Raw genomic sequence first — 22,178 nt, forward strand, 5'->3', positions numbered from 1 at the left:
GGAGTTGACAGCATCCAGTGCAGCGTTTGTGGAAGGAAGGAAATACTACGTTGCACAAGCAGCTACATAAATAGAGAAACAGAGGACACTGAAGGAGGCAGTAAATCCCATTAGGTAAAYAGATCCATTTTGCCTAGCTAGATTTGGGGCAAAAGCTGCGTTTTTCACATGCATGATGTGGGTATAGGCTTACTGAGATAGAAAGTGAGATATCTAAGTGGGCTGTATCTCCTTATTAGCACCATCTGGAACCATGCAAGTGTCCAGCACATGATGCAAGTACAACTGCTGCAGAGTCCRTTTCCTAGATAGTGTCTATGAAGGACCCAAGATAAATATTCTGCTCCTTGTTTTACAGGTGGAAAAAATAAGATAGCTGAATATTTTTCTCTGTCTTGCTAGTTCTTGAGTTAATTCTTAATAGTACATTTTCCTGGCCTCATCATCATTCTGTATATTATGCAAAGCAAAGGATACCCAGTCTAAAAATCTTTCTCCATGTTTTGTATCTAGTGTAGGTGATTTAATGGCAAAACCTGAAAAGTCCAGGAGGCATGAGACCCAACAGCAGTTTCCTTTGAATGAGTAATCACAGTTAGACCAATTATTTATAGACTTGGCACTGACAGGCTGATATGGCAAGCACRTTAACAGCAAACAGAAGGAGCTAAATTGGCTAAAGATTTCTGAATGAGGATGACTTTTCTGTTATATATGTGAGAAAGATTCCAAGAATAAAAATGTACCCTTTTCCAGTCTGAGGATTGCTGCAAGCAAGGCTAGTTATAATTAATCTTTTGTATGATGACTTGTATGTTTCCCTGCCGCTAACATGCTTAAGCCGTCTTGCTGTAAATTACAGTGATACAGAGAAAATTAATCATACTGGAGCAAGGAGCACACCAGAAAACCCTCTGATGATGTGTTTTGGAACTCATTCTCCCCTGCAGTACAAATAAAGAGATTCCAGTGATGAATCCTGGTGACATGCATCTGAGAAGCTTGTACTTCCAGATCCCTGGCAGAACTGGGGAGGGAATGCTGAACCTACGTATATTCAGGGTGTGAAAAATTAGAGCACAGACTCATTATGTTAAAAAGAGAGAGGGAGAGGGAGAGAAAGAGGGAGAGGATAATGCGCCCTGAATATGTGATTGTGTCAGCAATGCCCTATACTGTGTGCTTTGTTATAGCTTATGCTGCTACTGCACATATGATTAGGCTCAGTTTACAATTTACAGCTTGCTTCTGTGTGGTTTGAGGACTAACCTAACAATGAAAGGGAAAAACATAAGGTGTTTTATATACCACTTTTGTTAGTGTCTCCTGCAACCTTAATGGGGTGGTTCTTTTTGCTTGTTTCCTCTCACCATTAGACCTGGTTTCTATCTGAGCTGATAGGTTAGAGAATGTAGCCTCTTGCAAGGTTGCCTCCTTAGATCCTTTAAATGTGTCAAATGAACTATCTTTTCCTTTCTGTTTTTAGGTGTTCCATAAAAAAATCAATAAATATTCAAACAAAAGTATTTCTGTTTTTTTTATTATTATTTTCATGTTCTGTCTCCTGTTTTTCTAGAAACCTGAGAGATAGCACTGTGATCACATTGTGCGTTTTAGTACTGGTGTTAATGAGGAGCTCTTAATAAGCATGAAGAMGGTGGTCTTGGAATTTACTACCGTGCAACAAACCAAACCACCTCCCTTTGTTTCAAAATGAACATCCTGCCGACTAAATTACCAGCATTTTAGTCACTTTCTCAGAAGATAAGTGCACAAGTTGATACTATTTTCCAATAGATGCCAGATTTTCAGAAAGCAAGAAATAGAAGAGCTCCAACAGCATCTTTTCAGTGCTGTTCAAATAAGTGGGCATGTTAAACAACACATTGTTTTTCAAAAGATGTTAGGATGCTCAGAAAGCAGGTGGACTTTTTCATTACAGGAAACTAGCTTCGAGGTTTTTTGCTTGTTTGTTTTTTTTGCATTTCTTGGTATTGGTTGGTGGAGTTTCTAATAGATAGCAATTATTTGTTCTTGTATATATTTTGTTCATTGTCAGGTCATGAAAGTCCTTCTGGAAGTCGTTGTGTGATTTCAGAGTTTATACGACCCCTGCAGATATCTGGAGACAAACCAGAACAATTGTCCGTCAAACCTACATTCCTGTCCAAGTCAAGATCTGGTAGCCCAAGATGCAGATTTGATTCAGACGTGAGTCTTAAGTTTGTTACTAGAAATGTGTGTCATGGAGCTAGGACTTCTCCTCTCCCGGGGACCAATGAAGGGAGATCCATCTGCTTTTAAAAAGTTAAGAGGTGGAATGTCTGCATTTTCTTAGATATCTTGGCAACATGATCAGCGGGAATTTAACTGAGATTTTCAATAGTTATGCAGCATGAAAAATGGATGTGTGTGATCCTCAAGTTTCTATGAAAATCTCAGCCTTTGATAATGCATTTGAAGAGTTCTATACTGTGTTAAGAGATGAAAGTCGGCACTTCTGTCTGCATCTATTTTGGTGTATGTCTATGTTATGTTGTGTTCTGTTTTTATTGTAATTATATCTTCCAAAAGGTGTCACTTTGACACAGCCTGGGCAACTGGAAGAGTGATTCCATGCGCTGCCCTGTCCAGGCAGGTATGCTGTAGGTTTGAGAAGTGGCTCATTCTGCAGGACTTGTTGTTTGCCTGGTTTTCATGATGTGTAAAGCTTCTCACTGCAGTTAAACTGATACCACCTGCTAAGAGCAGTTTCCAGCACACTCTTCAAACTGATTTTGAGCCTGTAATCTGGAAATGAAAGTTACAGGATTTTATGATCAGGCTCTTATATCGTTCAACTTTCCACCTTGTATTTGTATGTACTTTTAAAAGATTCTGTTTTTCCTAGGAACTCAGTAGAATTCTAGTAGAAATCTGCTGGAAACTTCAGAAGACCTTTACAAAGGTGCCATAACAAGTCAGTTGTTGATATTTAGGATAATTGTTAAATACAAGAAAGTATAGGAAGTTATTATCTTCTATTAAATATTGTAAGCCTGTTCTGTAAGGGCAAAGAACGATGAGGAAGTGGTCTTTAGGTTATACCTGTCACTCATATAAAATAGTCCTGACTCGCATTCTTACACTTTACAGAAGTGAATAAAATGCAACTCTGTGCATATTTCTAGCTAATTTCATATTCACTACTGCTGAATCTTTGAAAGATGATGGAATCAAAATGTTTTTAAATGYATTGCAAGTCTAAGAATGGTGTAAGATATTCCACAAAATACTAGATTCATGTACAGTAGGCATCCTTCAAGCATATCTAAGGATTTGTCCACAAATAAATATATATGTATGGTTAGCAACATGGGAATATTTGCTGCTTTTTGAAGAGGCAACAAAAAAAGCAGCCCAGAGTAATTAAACTAGAAAAGGCAGCATAGCAACGAGGTTTAGGGAAGCAGAACTAACAGCAAGGAGCAAGAGAACTGCATGTCAAATTTAATTCCATTTTTCTATTGTTTTTCAGTTATCTCTCACTGAGAAAGTCGAGCCCTCTTTTGCCAAATTGTTCCTTGTGTGCCTTCTTGAGTATACTTATGTGATACATATTTACATTATTCAAGCTCACAGGAATTCAGCTCCATTCTTTTTTAGAGGTATCCAGAACCCAGGGAGAGAGTGTATGAATGAAATCCTAAGGAAATAATACTCAAAAACATAATCTAAAAATGGGACTTAATGCTGTGAAGTGTACAATAAAAAATGGTATTTTGTAAAAATATTTCTGCAATTTTCCTGATTATTACTAGCAACAATGGCCTCTGGAACAGTTATTATTGGGTTAGTTATGAGCATTACTACATGCCCTTAAAAAGACATCAGGAGGATAACCCTTGAAAAGGTTACCTACATCCCCAAAGGATACACAGAGGAGAATATCTGTTAGCTGACTCTCACTGTCCTCCTATTCCATCCTGGGAACCAAGCAGGGACCATTTTAAACCTGAAAGTTGAAGTTCAATCTTCACTCTTTATCTGGATTGTGAAATTAGACTCCATTTTTAGACAACTTATCTATTTGATCCCACTGTCAAACCTAATATTTCTACCTTAATTAAAGTTCTCTCAGCTCAGGGAAAAAGTAGTTCATTTTTCCTTAAAGGGCCTGTAGCAAACTATAGTGTAAGTGGAGAGGAAAAAGCTCATCTGTCACTTCAAAACTCTACTACACTCAATGTGAAAGAATTACTCTTTTACCAGTAAGATACTTAGTGCAGTGCTAAAATAAGGTAGTCTGTGTTGATTCAGCAGCACAGTTTAATCTCCAGGCTCTCTAGACCAGACTTGTGATGAAATAAATGTGTCGCTTTGAAGAGCTCCGTTAAGTATGATGGTAAATTCAGAGGGACTGTGGTGTTTGAGTTACAGGGTGGCATTCAGCTGCTGCTGCTGCGGATTGGATTGGCAAAGGAGTATATTTTACCTGATACTCGTTTTCTGCAAGGGTATGGAAGCTGACACTTGCAGTAGCTCAAAAATTTAGCATTTGTCTAAAGTACTTAGTCATTGGTATTTGGGTACTACTATTGTTTTCTGATTAAAATTTTAGGGTGCCGTTATAGGTTAGCTGTGTAATTATATAGCTGTACTAAGCCCAGAAACACTAGACATATCCCTTATAATAGATCAACCTGGAGTAACCGACTTTACTATAACAGTGACTTTAATAAAAGCTCAGTCAGGAGGGTGAAGTGGTCAGGAGACACTGGTATGCTGAAGTCATGCCAAGCAAGTGGTATGGTTGACCACACATACCCTTCAGTTATGACCACTGCCCAAATGATGAGGCATCAGTCTCCAGATGGGTCAGTTTTGGAGGCTTTTGAGAAAAGCCCACATTCAAAATCAGGCACACAATCTGAATCTGCAGCAAGAGATCAGGCAGTGAGCTGAATTTCTTTGCAGTGTTAGAATCTAATTTCAATTCCTTTTTGGCCTAAACATTTCTAAATAAAATTAATCGATTCTATCCCATGTCACAATTTCATCTTTTTTTTTTTTTTTTTTTTTTTTTTTTTTTTTTTTTTTTTTTTTTTTTTTTTTTTTTTTTTTTATTAAATTTTTTTATTTTTTTTTAATATTGCATGTTCTGTTCCTGATTTACATCACCTGTCAGGAAAACAGTGTTTGCATCTTTTTGAAATCACATTGTCTCTTTTTCTGTACAGATGGATAATGATCGGAATTCGAATACCTCAAAGCAGAGATATTCTGGGAAAGTCCATCTTTGCATTGCCCGTTATAGGTAACATAAAAAGCTCATTACATATGTAATATGTATTTCTAATATTCAACATTTTCCTTCACTTTTATTCATGCACCTTTTGTTCATGGTCAAAAGTTAAGTGCGAATGCATTTTTTCACATTGGATAGGTGGGTTAACAAAGCAATACTCCTGCTTCCTTTGGGTTGTGAATCTACTTTACAGCACATACARGGCAGCAGTATTCTCTGCAGGCAAGGAGGTCTGCCTGTTAGATCTGGACAATCTAGGCTCTTCAGGGTTGGATCCCAACACTGGCCAGTAAGTGAACTAAATGTACTAATTGATCTGTTGAATTCCTTAATATTTGATGTTCACTTTCTTCTGATATTGTCATGCTAGAAGAACAGATCGTTGTACCTCTAGGCTTTAAAGGCAAACTCAAGCCTGCATGCTATGCATAGCAGACCTCTTTCCTGTTTGCACTGGTCGCAAAATAATGGCCCTTTCCATGTGCTTTAATTGTCAGAGAAAGTTTAGCATGGCATGACTCTTTTACCCACCACTGTGTTTCTAACTTCAATGCCTAAATGAGAATTCTTACCCTCCTACCTTATAGAGGATATATCAGTCTGTTCACATGAATTATTCTTTCATCCATGCCAGAAAGATTTAGTAGTTCCACAGGTCCTTTATTTTGCACATAAAATTTCAGATGTGAGRTATTATTGGGAAAAACTTTTTATGCCTGACAGCATCTTTCCTTTGGCAATGTATTCATTATAGTTTCAGTATCACCGTGTTTTTCAAAGCCTGGTATGATAAGTGATGGAGCACCACTTTCTTTTCAATGTACAGATGTTTCAAGTGTATCACATGCCCTCACCACTAGAAAAACAGAGAGCATAGGAGCTGCAAGAGAAGAATTCTGCTGTGTTGTATTCTGTACATTTTCAGAATTAGGCAGGCTTTTCTTTTTTTATRTATTTCAACTCCACCACATCAGGGTACTGTGATCTCAAAAGGCGGAAATCAGTGTGGTGCTCATGGAAGTATTCTGTTCAGATATAGTTTATATGATTTTCATGTGACTGAGGCCTATATAGTTTATATCATTTTCGTGTGTGTTTTACCTTACTAATGTAGACTATAGATAGGAAAGCTTTTAGGGAGGAGAATATGTGTGCGTTTAAATCAGCTTGCAGGCTACAAGTAAGACTATTTGCAAGACTGTAGCATGGTAGGTGGGCACTGTTTTCTTTAAATGCAGTTTAATCTGTGCAGTTCTTGGCAAAAGGATTTTTAAACAGCTAACTAAATAAACAGCACAAAGTGTCTGTGTGTTTATTTACAAAGGAGATGCAAACATACCCCAAAGTTCTTGGAGTCTGTCAAGATAGCAGTCATCCCYAGGGACATTTGCAGGCTGAGAATAACTGTATACTGAATCTTTAATCATCAGCAACTCTGATCTTTTATGCTCTTACATTTCAAATTGGTTTTAAATAGCTTCTAATATTCACCTAAATTCCCTGAGATTGCCTGAGTGAGCGGTAATACATAGCTTGGGCCAGTTTAGGGTTAGACAGCATGGATTAAATGACTCCTGTCGAGTTCTGTTTTCTACCATGACTTATAGCAAGGAGTGATGTCTAGTTACCAGCAGAATGCAGCCATTCACAGTCTGGCAAGAATATGGATTTAATTACTTTTTAAGAAGTTTATTCTATGACTAGCTTGCTTTTAGCCATAACGTACTGCTTTTTTCTTTAACTTATCTCTGCTGAAGTTTTTTAACTTGTGTAAAAATCTGCTGTATAAAAATGAGTGGAATATGTGGACTGTCTTTTCAGCCCTGCAAGTGAACTTTTATATATTTTTTTAATATGAAGAAGGTTTATCTCAGTAGTGTATTCAAAGAGACCTAAGTGAGAAATTCATGGGTAAATTATTTGTAGAAGGATATGGCTTTAAATTTTTAGCACTTAAGTGAATAAGTWGTGTTTCATGGCAGCCTATTGCAATCCACTTACAGTTCATAGTACTCACTAACTCGTGTAGGCATGTCTCAAAATACATATTTCAAAAGGTAAGCAAAAAGACTGGAGTTACCTTCCTATGCAAAACTGTACAGCTTCTTTTTCTGACTAGTATTCACTTGTGTGGGGATTGTAAGTGAACATGCATGTTCTCCATCTGTACTCCATTGCAGTTACAACCCTTTTGATGGACCAAATGAAAATCCAGAAGCAGAGCTCCCCCTTACAGCAGGAAAATACCTTTATGTGTATGGAGATATGGACGAAGATGGCTTTTATGAAGGTATTTTTTAAAAATCTGTAAATATATGCTAATTGATGCAGATTCAAATCATTTTGTCTGTCAAACACGCTCCCAATGCTTTTCTTCATTTACTACCAAATCAGTTGCTAAAATTACCCCTATCATATTTGTGTTAATTACCAGAATTTCTGCACCAGCAAAGCTGCTCCTTGCAGGCATAGCTAATTATAAGACATTTTAAATTGTCAGATTTTCCTACTTGCAAGATTTAAGTTGACAAGGAAGCTTACTGACAATTATGGGTTTTGCCTTAGTGTTCTTTTACTTTCCTGAGCTGTGAATGCAATGTATGTTTAATTTTCACCTATATCTTCTTCCTTATCTTGTCCATTTGTTGCAAGGCATTAATGTAAATCACTGGAAATGAAAACTTTTAATGGTTTCATGCAAGTTGATTAATAGCAGCAAAGTTGCCAGTTACTTTACAGAGCTTTTTATTCTAAAATCACCCTTTACAATTTAATTTTCATGGCTTCATTTTTCKTTTGATGTTCAGTAATTCAAGTACAGGTCACTTACACTTTGATCTTCATTGGTAATTAGCCACCTGATTCAGTGGTGGCCTGCAACTTTTTTTCTTATATTAAGGACTATTCTTTGTTTATAGCAATGTTGCGAAGTAAGTTTAAACAAAATGAAAGAAACCAACAGTCCAAGGAGAAGAAGGATTCTGCTTTTTGTTAACTCCTTATTCAGTAGGCATCATGCGGTATTTTGCAGTATAAATATGTTTTATGGCTGTGGTAATATGTGGTTTACTTTTAAGTAGAATTTTAATCCATACGTAGATTTAAATCTTCTTAACCAAATGAAAATGATCCATTTCATCTTATTTGATGTACTACTACATTTCAACATGGTAGCATTTCTCAGAAAACACTTAAGCCAACAATTAAAGAAGTCTCTTCTTTCAAGGGTGCTGACGACATTGTTTTTTCTCTCGCCAGGAGAACTTCTAGATGGACAAAGAGGACTGGTCCCTTCAAATTTTGTGGATTTTGTTCAAGACAATGAGACCCGTTTGTCGAGCACTCTAAGCAGTGAACAAGATCAGAATTTCATCAATCATTCGGGTCCTACTTTGGAAGGAGATCTTCTAGAGATAAGTCCACCAAGTCACATGGACTCTAACATAATCAGCAATGGCGCAGGGACTCTGGATGTGAATATAGATGAAATTGGAGAAGACATTGTGCCTTATCCTAGAAAAATCACCCTTATTAAACAACTAGCCAAAAGTGTCATTGTGGGCTGGGAGCCACCAGTAGTGCCACCTGGATGGGGAACCATTAGCAGCTACAATGTGCTGGTTGACAAAGAAGTACGAATGAACATAGCCTTGGGAAGCAGAACTAAAGCTCTTATAGAGAAGCTTAACATTTCTGCCTGTACATACCGAATATCAATTCAGAGCATTACAAACAAGGGTAACTCAGATGAACTGCAGTGCACTTTGTTAGTTGGGAAGGATGTCATTGTAGCCCCCTCTAATCTTAAAGTGGAGAATATAACCCAGATTTCTGCTGAGCTGTCCTGGCTCCCTACAAATAGTAATTATAGTCATGTGATTTTTCTTAACGAAGAAGAATTTGACATTGTCAAGGCTGCTAGCTACAAGTACCATTTTTTTAATTTGAAACCCAATATGGCCTACAAGGTGAAGGTTATGGCAAAGCCCCATCAGATGCCCTGGCAGCTTCCCCTGGAACAACGAGAGAAAAAGGAAGCTTTTGTGGAATTTTCTACGTTGCCAGCAGGTTTGATTATTTTTCTACGTACCCTAAAACTGTGCAATTTAGTTTTTCTGAAAATTCTAGATATGGGAACCTAAGTGTTATCTGTATGCTGTAATCCCTGTCACTTCCATGAACAGGCTGAGGATTATTAGATTGCATTATGGCATAATTCATCTCTGTCCTGCATTATTCTCTCCTTATACCTGGGTAAGGACTGAAGCGTTTGYGGGAGGTAAACTAGGAAGAGCCATACTTATCATCATGATGGGTCACATACTGTAAGACCTGTGCTTTATAATCTCCATTTGTTTTTAATTCACCCAGTTATAGTTGTTCTAGTAGTAGTTTATGCTGTGGCCAGCATTGAAAAAAGTATWCTTAATTATTACTTATGGCATGTTATTTTTGTGTTTCAAAGCACTTTTCACCAGGATARTCTTGGCCCTTCTATAATGAAAAGCAACATAGACAGCGTAGAGGATCTCACAGTAACTTAGAGGATGCACTTTGGCTGCAGATCTTTTTTTGGCTGTGAGACTCTAATCACAGGTGCAATCTGAATTTATAAAGATAACAAATTGGTCATGTTTTGAAAAGTCAGGTTATTTTGTCCCACCTTGCTTTTACATTAGGAATGTTTGACAGTATTGCCAGTGTTATCTCAATATTTAAAATCACCCAAGTAATGTTGAAAACTGGAGCTAAAATAATGTATAGTGCTTTTAAAGAATAGTCTCATAATTTATGGGATATATGATATAATCAGCAGTACTTGAGAAATTTGAAGAACACTTGTATATTCATCTAACCAAGGACTAGTAGAAAACTCCTTATCTATATTCAGACATTCAGAGCACTGAATGCCTTCCAAGCAGAGGCACTGAAGTACAGGTGACTCCTGGTGGATGAAATTTCAAAAGCATGTACTGTGCTATGCCTTCTTTGATTCCTTGCTGGGATTTGATTTCAGCATTGTATTAGGAATTAGTTCTGGTCTCTTCCTTAGTTTGCAGGACTTTTATAGAAGGAGACATGCAGGGAAGTAATACTAGCTGAGTAGAAAGGGAATTAAGCTTGTATGCCTTTGGTTTTTTAGCTTCAGTAAAAATGTCTTAAGCTTAGACATTTACTCATTTGCCTTAAATCATTTCAGCAGGATAAAATGATATTGCTACTGTAGCATCTGCTAAGAATGGGACATTTTAAATCTCTGTTTATGTTCTGTGGGAGCTAGGTGATGCTGTCTAGGTGGTGACTTGAATTTGTTAGGTATCTTGCTTTTTGTTGTTTGGGAAAGGCCTTTAGAGTAAAGTTTTCAGGCTAGATGTGTAACACACTGTACCTCCTGCWAGTTGCTGAAGTATGTTAAAACAATGAATGACCCATCCTCTGTTGAGGAGCCAATATGCCAGAAAGCCTCTGCTTTTAGGTTTAGAGATCTCAGAATCTTCCCCACCATTTCATTTCCCAGTGGGCATTTTTAAAAAGCATGTCGACTCTTCACTGTGTTAGAGGAAAGAAAATAACAAGTGTTGAAGAAATTAGAGGTTGATGCTTATATTTCAAATATCATTGAAACAAAGGGAAAAGTATGCTCATGAAATCTAAGTGAACAATAGGGATTATTATTATAGTGTCTTATGTTTTTCTTTTGCAAATATTACTATCTCTGAGAAATCATGTACCTCTTCTTCCAAASTACAGGTAAATGAAGAGAAAGAAAATAGGTAGAAAAAGTATCTTTAATATGACTAATCTTTTATATACTGATCTTATCTCTTCAATTAATTTCCATTGTAAGGGACACATTTCAAAGATGTTTTAGAAGATGCTGAGAAAGCAATAAAGATATTCTGTGCAAAGGATATCTTCCATTATTGTGCTTCTCTAGGAAGATGCATGGGGGTGAGTGGTATCACATAAGCGTTTAGTTCTGGTGAATGTCAGTTTTAGTAACCAGAGCAGCACAAAGTGCAAGATAAATGGCCACAGGCAGKTCATAAAGTTTGTATTGACATTTTTCTGAGGGCTTCAGTAGTGTTTACAAATGAGTACATATGCTCACTTTCTTTGAAGGTGAGAAGCTCTACTCTTTACTGGTGGGCTCATTGGTGTCTGTGTTTCACAGGAAAGCATACTGTCAGCTGCTTATAGTAAAAGGGAATRGGGAGGGGAGGTCAGTGAACGTTGTAAAGTTTCACACAGTAGSAATCCCAGGGTTTTTTTAGGAATAYATTAAGCAAAAATGAACTCACCATTGCTTAAGTTAAAACAGGAGAGGCAGTCCTCTTTTAGGCACTCAGATTTAAAAATAGACATAAGTACATATAGGATCAGGACCAATGGGACTGATTATTTTTTTTTTTTGTGCTAATTTAAGCCATTGATTCATGAAGACCAAAGTGTAGCAGAGTTCCAAAACAAAATACATGTTTATGTTGATAACAAAGGTAATCAAGAGGTAGAACAATTCRTGATAGGAAAACAGAAACCATACTAAGCCTTGTGCATTAAAGTTTATTTAACTGATCTCTGTTGTGGCCTTTGAAGGTGAAGATAGACAACAGGGGAATTGTTTATTTTTTTTTTTTGGGGGGGGGATAGAGGAGGTTGGCTTTTTCACTGATGCAGCAGATGAGTGTAATTCTTAGACGCAAGATACTGGACTAGATCAGATATGTTATTTCTTGTAAACTGAAGAGCTCTGCTAGATTGGAGCTCCTGGCTGTCATAAAATAAACTTGATGGGGAAGCTGAAATTGAATCCTAAATACATGTCTTTGGCAAGAATAGTTGGGTCAGTTTATGTGCTTTGACCCTGCAAGTCAAAAATATGCTATAGGTGGAAGGGATGGTATAGGCAAGAATGTAATGTTCTGCCTGTAGTGTCCTGAACATGATCAGAATTGTGTTTCAATGCCCTCTACAGGATGAAACTCAGTGACAACAAACTATGGATACACGTTGAGAGTTTGCCAGAATATCCCAAGGCTGAAACTTGTGTGATGTTTACAATTGTATCATACTTTGTCCAGTAGCAGTGAATGYACACGGTTGTAATATTTGTAGCTTTTTCTGTCTCAGTAGATGAACATAAATTGTTTGTGCAAAGTTCACTGACAAAAAAAAATTCACAACAGCCAAGGTTTGTATTCTCTCAGCTATTAGCCAGAGGTGGCTGTAGCTGACCCCTGCTTTTGAAGTATTGTAATGTGATAYGCTTCTCAGTGTTTGACTATTAAATTAACACAAAGGGTACTTGAAATATGTGTGAACTAATAATCTCTAAGATACTCTTACTTTSGATTTTTGTTCAAAATTGAGCTATTTATAGTAGGATAATAATGACTTTAATTAAAGATGTACTTGGTGTGCTGTTGCGCTAATGTACTATAAAATCCCTAAAAAGGCTAGTAAATTTAATTTTTTCTGCAATRCAGAGGAGTCTGATTGTCCCTTACACCAACGTTCTGCTGACTCAAAAGATTAAGGTTACAGTTTCCAGTCCTTTTACACTGTCAGATAAATCAAAAGTATGCAGTATACATATGTCCCAGAAGCATACACCAAAAAGTCACTTGCAGCAGTTTTCCATTAACATAGTGCCATTCTCTGGTACTTTTTTTTACCACATTTTTCTGTTAATGTCTCCTGTATTCAGAGTAAATAGCAGTTATATAGCCTGGAGGGATAAAAATAAGCTCAGAGCAGGCAATAGGTACAGAGCAGCTTGCAAATGAATATAGCCTAGTTAATGGCTGAAAGCCGAGGGTCAGTTCTTGGCTCCATGACCTGTTGAGTGCTTGTATGCTTTTGTTTGTACCTTATAACTGCAATAAATACRTTTTGTCTCCTTAAAAATAAATACGTAAATAAATATGTAGATAAGTGCTTTGAGCTCTGTGTTTGCMACATACAGTTGTGTCATGGACCTGCATATTTCTGATCTAATGCTGACTGGTGACCAGATTTTTCCTTCTTAGGTCCTCCAGCTCCACCTCAAGATGTTACTGTCCGGGCTGGGTCCACAGCGGCAACTGTACAGGTGTCCTGGAAACCACCAACTCTGACAGCAACAGGGACCTCCCATGGTGCCAATGTCACTGGCTATGGTGTTTATGCAAAAGGTCAACGGGTGAGTTCTCTCTCCAGCGTTATAATGACCAGCTCATTGGGTGCATTTCCATTGACAGGTAAAGGCAGCAATAAGCGTGTGACAGCACTTGAATGTGTGCTTGACTTTCTGGGTTTCCACAGAACCCCTCTGTTTGTTCTTGTGTAATTTGATTATTAGCTCCCTTTCCGTAAGCACTTCATTTGAGGGGCAAGGGGGCTGAAAGGATTAAACACAACTGGTGCTAAGTGATGTGGAGCCCTAATGTGGGTTCCTCAGCATTGGCAATAATTCACTCGATATTAATACTTTGAAGGCTGTGTTTTAGTGAGAGTGGAGCAGGGAAAGTGATGCCTTCATGCTAATAAGTTACTTGTTTGTGTACTTAGGTGGCAGAGGTGATCTTTCCTACGGCAGAGAATACATTGGTGGARCTAATGAGAATAAGGAACTTGGAAGCAAAGGAAGTTACTGTTCGAACACTCTCTGCCCAAGGAGAATCTGTGGACTCTTCCGTTGCGGCCATTCCATCTGACCTACTGGTGCCTCCAACCCCTCACCCTAGAACTGCTCCTAAATCTAAGCCATTAGCAAGTGCCGGAGTCCCAGAAACCAAAGAYGAACATTTAGGTCCACATTTAAAAATGGATGAGTCATGGGAGCAGACTCGTTCGGCATCACCCATTCATGGGCACACACTGGAGCTGCCTGCCCCTAACTTTCATGGCCCACTTCAGGGGAGGAGGTCTCCATCGCCTAACCGAATACTCCCTCAGCCTCAAGGCACACCTGTCCCAAATACTGTCGCAAAAGCCATGGCAAGAGAAGCTGCACAGCGAGTTGCAGAGAGCAATAGGGTAAGGGGAAGTATTTTCCTATGGCTTTTTTTTGGCTCCCTGTATTTGTTGTGGCAATTCTCATCAAAGAATTTTTTGTAGTACATGTCTTAATGAGCAGTGACTCATTCCTGAATTCTGAAGATCAGTAGCTTGCTAAGAAGCAGTGTGATAAACTTCTGTAGCAACTACCACAAATGCGCTCCATATGGAGCATTTATTGACCTTTGATCAACTGCAGAAATCCTATAGCATAACCAGAAATGTTACTTCCAAAAACTGCAGAGCCTTACTTCTGAAAAAATGGCAATAGATCATCAAAATTTTTTCAAAGTAACAAATAAGCAGTTTGCATACACATAAAACATTTTTTCTTATGATGTCATCAGTCTGCCCTCCAGGAAGGTCCCTTTCATGATGYTGCATGCTAACAGTTGTTTACAACTGCTTCAACAGAACTACTGTTTGAGAAAAAGCTTTTCATTACAACTCCTCTTGTCAATACTAGGAACATCATRGCATAAAGGAGACTCCTGTTTTTGAGTGCATTATGACCCATGGCTTGTTGCAGTGACTCATGTTTGCTAGTTAACTAAAGCCCCATATTTGAMGCTCTTGGGTCAGAGTGGTAAGCATAGCTGATGTGTATGCATCATGACAAGTGCTCTGTTTTTCCTACCCAAGCATCCAATATTTAAATACTCCTTGTGTCATAGGCAGTTACTTTCTCATCACAAGCTGCTGACAGTTGCCAATTACTTGTTTCAAGCTCCAGTATTACTGCTTTCATATATTTTCTCTGCCTTCCATCTGGCAATCACCTGTTATTAATGTCCAGTCTTTGATCTCCCATTGTATTTCCAGAATAACTCCATTCACGTTGACAGTTCGCACTACCTTAACAGCCCCAACTCACTGACTATCCCTTTTCAGGGTAGAACTGAGCTAGTGAGTGATTGTTCACCTTTTGGAAAACTGCATACTTCTGGAATCATTGCATCAATACAGTTTGCTAAATACATAYATGTATTTCTTCCTTTTTGAGGAAATACTGAACTGAAATACTTATTTGTGTTTGAAAAGTGCTGACATAAAGTATGTCCCAAACTGTTTAATTACAGTAATTTTGGTGTAGTTTGAGTCATTCATGGAATCTGGGAAAAATTTTAAGACCACATTCAATCTACGTTAAGCCAACTTCTGCCAGTRATATTTGTCATGGGTAGTCCCCGGTAGTAGAAGCTCTCCTCTTGCAGTAGGTTACTGCAGAGTGAGCTATCTGTGTGTTCTTGTTGCCCTCCACCCAGCCTGTTAGATGGCATTGACCATGGGTCCTAACACTAAAGCGGGCAGCTGAATTCAATAGCTGATGGCAAGATTCATCTCTGAGCAGAGGAAGAGCATAAAGTCTTATTCTTACCTTTCTTTGTACAGAGGTCATAAATGCTGAAGTGACTAGATCTTTTGGTAACCCCCTGCCAAGAGAGAAATTTGATCATTAGTGTCTTCCTCAGGCAGCCTCTGGCAGTAAAATTYTTGTAGAACTCTGAAAAGTTTAAGGCAAACTTGATGGAAAAGAAGCACTTCCTGTCATTTGCTAATCATAACATATCAAGGAATGCAACGTTCTGGATTTGTCAGAGAGGTGACATAAGCAGAAAGTACTTTTCTCCATAAGAGAGTTTAAACACTAAATAATGCCCTCAACTGCCCATTTTTTTTAGGGGAAGGATTACGATACTGTGTCCTGTAGGAGCACCCTGCCTTCAGCAGTATTTTGAGGTAATAGTGGTACAGGGGAAGAAAGTTATCAACTAAGTTGATGGTCACGTAAAAGCATATAATTGCTTATGAGTGAAAATAATACTATAAGCACAAAACACCCCAAAGCACCTAAGAGGTTGCAGTCAAGAGCAACAAATTACTGTAAGCCCATGAATATATTTAAATGCTGTGYTCTTGAGTCCTGAAAGCAAGGTATGTGGAATCCTTATGTCTTAAGTTTGCCATTGCTCCCAGTGGCTGTGGGAACAAATTTGCTTCACAATTTTCTATTTTCTRTTGCTTTTCTAGATGGAGAGGAGGAATGTGTTCAGCGAAAGGAGTAATGCAGCTCAGTATGCTAATTCAGATGATGAGGAAGATGGCTATGATTCTCCTAATATCAAAAGGAGGGGGGCTTCAGTTGACGATTTCCTGAAAGGGTCGGAACTTGGAAAGCAAGTAAGTAGCCTGGTCTTGTTATTGTGTCCAGTGTCTGACAGGAAAAAAGTATTTTACTAAGCTCAGCAGGCTATCCAGAGCACTGTCCGACTGCTGGCAGTAGTGGCCATTCTTGTAAGTTATACAAACAAGRAGCTAAGGGATGGAGATGGAGATGATTGTCCTGTAATTAGGAACTGAATGCATAGAACTACGCGTATAAACAGATTCTTATCCCAAGCAGCAATCCCAAGCACTGGAAATTAAAGTGAGTACGCGCAGGCCTTTTTTGCAGCATATGCTATTGCTGCATATGAAAACATACTGTGAAAAAAAGAGAAAGGGAAAAGGATTTTTTGTCTTCCATAAAAGTCATAACTTGTAATCCTGATTAGCAGAAAAACAGCACTGTATATACTTGGCATGCTGTAAGGAAAAGAAAARTACTGCCAAAAAGTGTTTTCTACATCTGCTTAGCTTTTGATCTCACCCTGCTGAAAACAAACATGAAGTAATTTATTGCATTAGTTTCAAGAGAGATGTAGATTCCAGCAAAGAGGTATTTTCTTATGTCTTGGCATGATCAAATAATCTTTTTTAGCCAAACATTTGACCTCATGTGTTGATGGAGTCCAAGCAATGGCATACCTTCTTTACACACCAGTTCTGAGATTTTCTGAAATTTTGGTTCTGTTCATTACAGAAGTTCAAGTATTTATAAATATATGGATGTTATTTTAAGTTTCAAATGCTCTAAATATTTGGCTTCAAGATTCGATTTGATTCTACCTTCACCACAGTAGTTCCCATTTTTAGAATATGTGCACTCATGTTGTGTCTACAAAACACACTTGGGAGTGAGATACCTCTTTGCTTCTATGCTCAATTATTCTGGATACATATAGGCCAAGATATTCTAAAGAAACTAGTGATCTTATTAAAAATGCCTGATGTCAAGTATTTAGAGTGTTTATAAGGGACCAAGAAGGTCCAAATTCATTTTTCTGCTAACCATACTTTGTAGATGACCTTGGTAAGTAACCTTAGGTCCATCTGCCACATGGGTGCAAAGTTGCTGCTCCATGTGGACTTAATACTTCAGATCATTAAAATGTGGCTGAGAGTGTTACACCTTCAGTCATGTGTCTGCTTTACTGAATTTACAAAAGAGAGGGTTTGAACATGAGCATTTGATGGCTGGGAACACTTAGAGTTATATTCCTTGAAGAGTAAAAAGATTAAGTTCTATTCTCTATTAGGTATGTCCTCAAAGCTAGATTTGAAATACAGTCTGGCTGCAAGCATTCTCAGATTTGATTAGGATTTAAATTTAGTCTTCATGTGAGACTGCAAGAATCCTTATTGCTTTAAAGTACTTCCTTATTGCTTTAAAACACTTTGTTAAAAATGCACTTAGAGGAGTAACAGCTAAATTATGTCTAGCCTCATAGCTGCTGTGTGTTAAGTATAAATTGATTATTAAACATTTACTTTATAGCTTAAATTGATTATTAAACATTTTCTTTATAGCTTATGAGATGCATCTACTTGTAGTTTAATTGCTTATCTGCATGGTTTGTGAAAGATGATCACTTTTACTGCATGGTTTGTTAGTAAAGAACAATTTCTGGATTTCCTATGGTAATTGTAACATATCCAAATGTAACTGGAATCTTTCATATGTGGTTGGGAGCTTTTAATAAGACTTGTACTGTGATTCTAGGAAAATACAGTTTGGAGTAACCTAATTTGTGGTTGTTCCCCCCCCCCCCCCCCCGTAGGAAATTATTATTTTGCTATTGTTATTATAATGTTCAAGTCTTTCTTGCCCAGATCCTCACAAGTATTTATGTATCTAAGTGCCAATAACTCAATACTTCTGAGGATCTGGATCAGTGGACCTATCACCCATCAGTAAAATGGGAATAATAATACTTTCTTTTGTCACAGAGATGTGTGAAGATACTATTTTCTGTAAGCTGTTGATGTGCTCTATAACTAGATAATAAGTACAAGGGAAGTAAATATTGGAGATAGGCCTTGAACATCAGACACAGCTTGAGACATTTGCAAAATGGACAATGATARAAAATATGTAAAATAATAACCACAGGTCCTTAGCACATGTGGCCACATACGGATTTACCTGCATGTGTAAATGCACTCAGTTATTGAGCAGGGTGTGCATACTCTAGTCCATGCAGAATTAATTGCACAATTATTGCTTATGTAATAGTTACATTTCATATCTTAGTTACATTTCATATCTTAGTTAATCTAGTGCTTCTATTAGAAGATTTCTTTAAATAATTGAGTAGTACCTCTGCTGTCGGAATCACACTGGAGAAGCCTTGAAGACAGTTTGCTAGGTCTGCTGCATGATCGCCTAAGATTCTTTGCAGCTTTCTTCCAGGAATATTGGGCTTTGATAATCTACAAGGCATCTGTGGATTTTGGCAAATTATTTAGTTTTATGCCAGTGCAATGCCCAAGTCTATTTGGATACTGCTGAGAACAGGAGTGAAGGAGTGATTTTCATCGATAATTGGAACAAAGATTCTCCTAGGATGGAACTGATGAAATAACCACATTTAGTATAAGAGTGACAGTGTTGTGAAAGATAAGCGCAGTCTTATCTTCTAATTTCCTAGAGAAACCAAAAGCATTGTTTACCTGCAGTGGCTTTATTTCTAAGATGATCCTAACATAATGTATCTGAAGGATCTGAAATGTTTACAGGGTTGGCCTTCAGAGGCACTGGGAATTACTGCTAAATACTGCATCCTCCAGTCTTTTTATCTTGACAATTATCTTCAAAGTATTAAAAGAGGAGAATTTTTCTCTCTTGGAGAGTGAATGCATCTTCACTTTGGAGAAAGTGCTTGCTATAGACATTTTCTTTCATTGCTGGGATTGATTGCTGGCAGCATGTTATATAGATACGGAAATGTATCTAGTACTGCAGAAATTATTTATTCATTAATATTGTTGGGGGGAAGATTGCAGTAATTGCTGGCCTTCTAGAATTTTGCTACCTGATTCTTCAAATATTCTGCTGCAATYTGACAGATACCTCAATTTTAAAATGTGTCATTTGTTTATGGTCAGATTTGTTAGATGAAAATTCTGGCTAAACAAGAGTTTAATAAAGGCCACTCCTATTTAAAAATAGCAGTTCAGTAGGACATACTTATTTCATCCTTATCTTTCAACTAATTGAGAACAGGGAGGAACTTAAAATAGTTGAACTACTTTTAAAAGAACATTAAAGTTTTATCCAATCTATTCCTACATTGTTTAAGAGAATTAAAGTTTTGAACTCCATYAGCCAGCTGTATACAATGATGGTAACATCCTGCAAGAGTTAAATGCTGATCACTTGTAAATTATAATGTGATGTAAAAAACAGCTGTGAGAACAGATGATATGTGGCTTATCCTAGGGCTTTACAATTTGGCCAGCAAAAACCCACTGATGCATGAAGGACCTTTTTAAATCAAAGAAGTTTAGTCAAGACTAAAGCTAGATTTGGTGCTGTGAATGCACACATTCCCTTTTTGGATCACCTATGTGGGCTTAAGATTGGATTTCTTGAATTGGAGGCATAACTGGGCAAATAAATTTTGTACATGATCTGCCCACTAGAATAAAGCAGAAAGAAACATGCATTTATATATGGTATTAATACAATATTCAAACTTAGGAAATTCTCTAATCCTCATTGGTGGTGTGCCAGGATTTTCAGCTTTACAGCTCGTCAAGATTTCTTTCTCTCGCCCTCAATACTAGCCTCACTATTGCCATGGTGAAGAGTACCATACAGAGAGCAGCAGAGGTTCTGACTTGTCTGATATTATGGAAGAAGACGAGGAAGAGCTGTACTCTGAAATGCAGCTAGAAGATGGAGGAAGAAGAAGAGTCAGTGTGACTTCACACAATGCACTCAAGGTACGAGTGACAGCAGAGAAACCTCGAGAGTATCTCTGTATTTATTATTCTCCCTTCAAGGCATTTTTAAAGTCAGTTATGGATTTTACAGGCCACGAAAACACATGCTGTGGTATAGCYCTAGATCTAGGGTACACGTTGTTTATGATGTCAAGGCCACTTTTAATACGTTGATTACACTTTTTTCATTATTTGATAGCTAATGTTTTAGCTAGTTGACTATATTCCTGTATGTAATTGTGGAAGTTGCGATTTGTGCTCTGTATCTAGGGTTTTTTGCATGTCTATACGAAAGAAAACCTGGATGTGTAATCCACGTGATGAGTTGTTTCTGGAGAATGAAGTTTATCTAAACATATATTCTCATACGAAAAAAAAAAAAAAAACAAACAGCTTTTCATATCTGGGGAGTTCTTCACCTTTTCCCCACCAATGCCATTTCTTTCTCAGGCTTTAAAGCATACTTAAAGAAAGAGATTTGGGTGACTTTGATAAAAATGTTTTCAGAAATCCATATGCATTGTTTATTGAGGAATCACCAGAGACTGTTGTCTCTGTGGAAATACTCACCAGAAATAATACTTTAAATCTACAACAGGAATACTCATTGTGAAAGAAAATTGTATTATTACAATTAAAGTATACTTAAGATGTTGAACTTACTCAATGCAGAATTTGCATTTCCTATAGTATATTTTTATGTGTAAATTGTATCTGCTTTTTATTGTCTAGCAATTACACTAAATTGTGTTTTCTTAGCAAGTTGGATAACTTGAATGATAAGGAAGCTGCAGGTGGATTTTTCCTCCAACATACTGTTATGTAACTAAAAACCCATATTGTTTYCTCATGCGTAGAAGACACCAGTTTCATGTACTCTAAATTCAGACCTTTTATTTTGATATCTTATGGAATGAGACAGGTACTTTTTCAAAAGAAAAATAATAATTCAATTTTTCTTTTTAACCTTTTTAAAAGAAAAAAAATAATATTTTGATTCTACTTTTTAACATAAAGCTTGAAACTGAAATCCCTCTGTGTGCTGCTTCAGTCCTTTTCCTCTGGGAAAATAGTGAAGCATCCATATACTATTCATGTTCTTCATGCATCAGAAAATATATTTATTTCTTGATTTTGCGTTAGTATTGTCAATGTTGATATCTAAATACAGAAGTCCAGATCCTTAACTGGTGTAATAAATCATTTTAGACCTGGTAAAGTCTGCAGGCATACCACTGTGGATGTGTGTGGGGTGTGGTTGGTTCACTCATTCTGCAAAAGTGGAATTCAGTATGTGAGTACTTTCTGAGGAAGGACTCATGGGTGTATGAATATGATTTTGAGAATATTGCTCACTGGGCTGGTAAGTGTGCTGATGTAAAATTCAGGTCAGGTTCTGATCCAAAAGTGCTTCATAGTTCTCCTCTCTTTTACTAGATCCAATTTCACTTTGTAACATCCATAATTAAGAAAAAAAAATGAAAAACGTGTTTACTGAAATTTCCAGAATGTAATCCTTCAGATGCCCTTTCCATTTGTACCTGAAAGAATGCCAGCCATCCACTTTCAGCTGTGGTTGAACATAGCTGCCATTCAGTATTGCTCTGCCACGTTAATAGATACCTTCAGATAACAGCAAAATGTTTCATGTGAAGATACATTACTTACTTTATTGGGAGATTATTATTCCCTCCGATAGTCCCTAAAATACAGGCCTGCATGGGTGATCAAGGCAGGATTCAAC

At 37.4% G+C, this 22,178-nt stretch overlaps 1 protein-coding gene across 1 annotated transcript in view; it reads left to right on the forward strand.

Annotated features, from left to right (window-relative positions):
- Window positions 1-22,178, forward strand: part of RIMBP2 (RIMS binding protein 2) — a 67,810-nt gene that overhangs the window by 22,569 nt on the left and 23,063 nt on the right. The window contains exons 6-13 of the mRNA XM_085321067.1: window positions 2,060-2,211; window positions 5,220-5,296; window positions 7,468-7,577; window positions 8,546-9,355; window positions 13,318-13,469; window positions 13,838-14,305; window positions 16,358-16,507; window positions 20,276-20,434. Coding sequence (XP_085177193.1) covers window positions 2,060-2,211; window positions 5,220-5,296; window positions 7,468-7,577; window positions 8,546-9,355; window positions 13,318-13,469; window positions 13,838-14,305; window positions 16,358-16,507; window positions 20,276-20,434 — 2,078 coding nt within the window. The remainder of the gene's footprint in view (window positions 1-2,059; window positions 2,212-5,219; window positions 5,297-7,467; window positions 7,578-8,545; window positions 9,356-13,317; window positions 13,470-13,837; window positions 14,306-16,357; window positions 16,508-20,275; window positions 20,435-22,178) is intronic.

The sequence above is a fragment of the Rhea americana genome, unplaced genomic scaffold (assembly GCF_003343005.1).
Source record: "Rhea americana isolate MKP2758 unplaced genomic scaffold, rheAme1 scaffold_68, whole genome shotgun sequence".
Taxonomy (NCBI): domain Eukaryota; kingdom Metazoa; phylum Chordata; class Aves; order Rheiformes; family Rheidae; genus Rhea; species Rhea americana.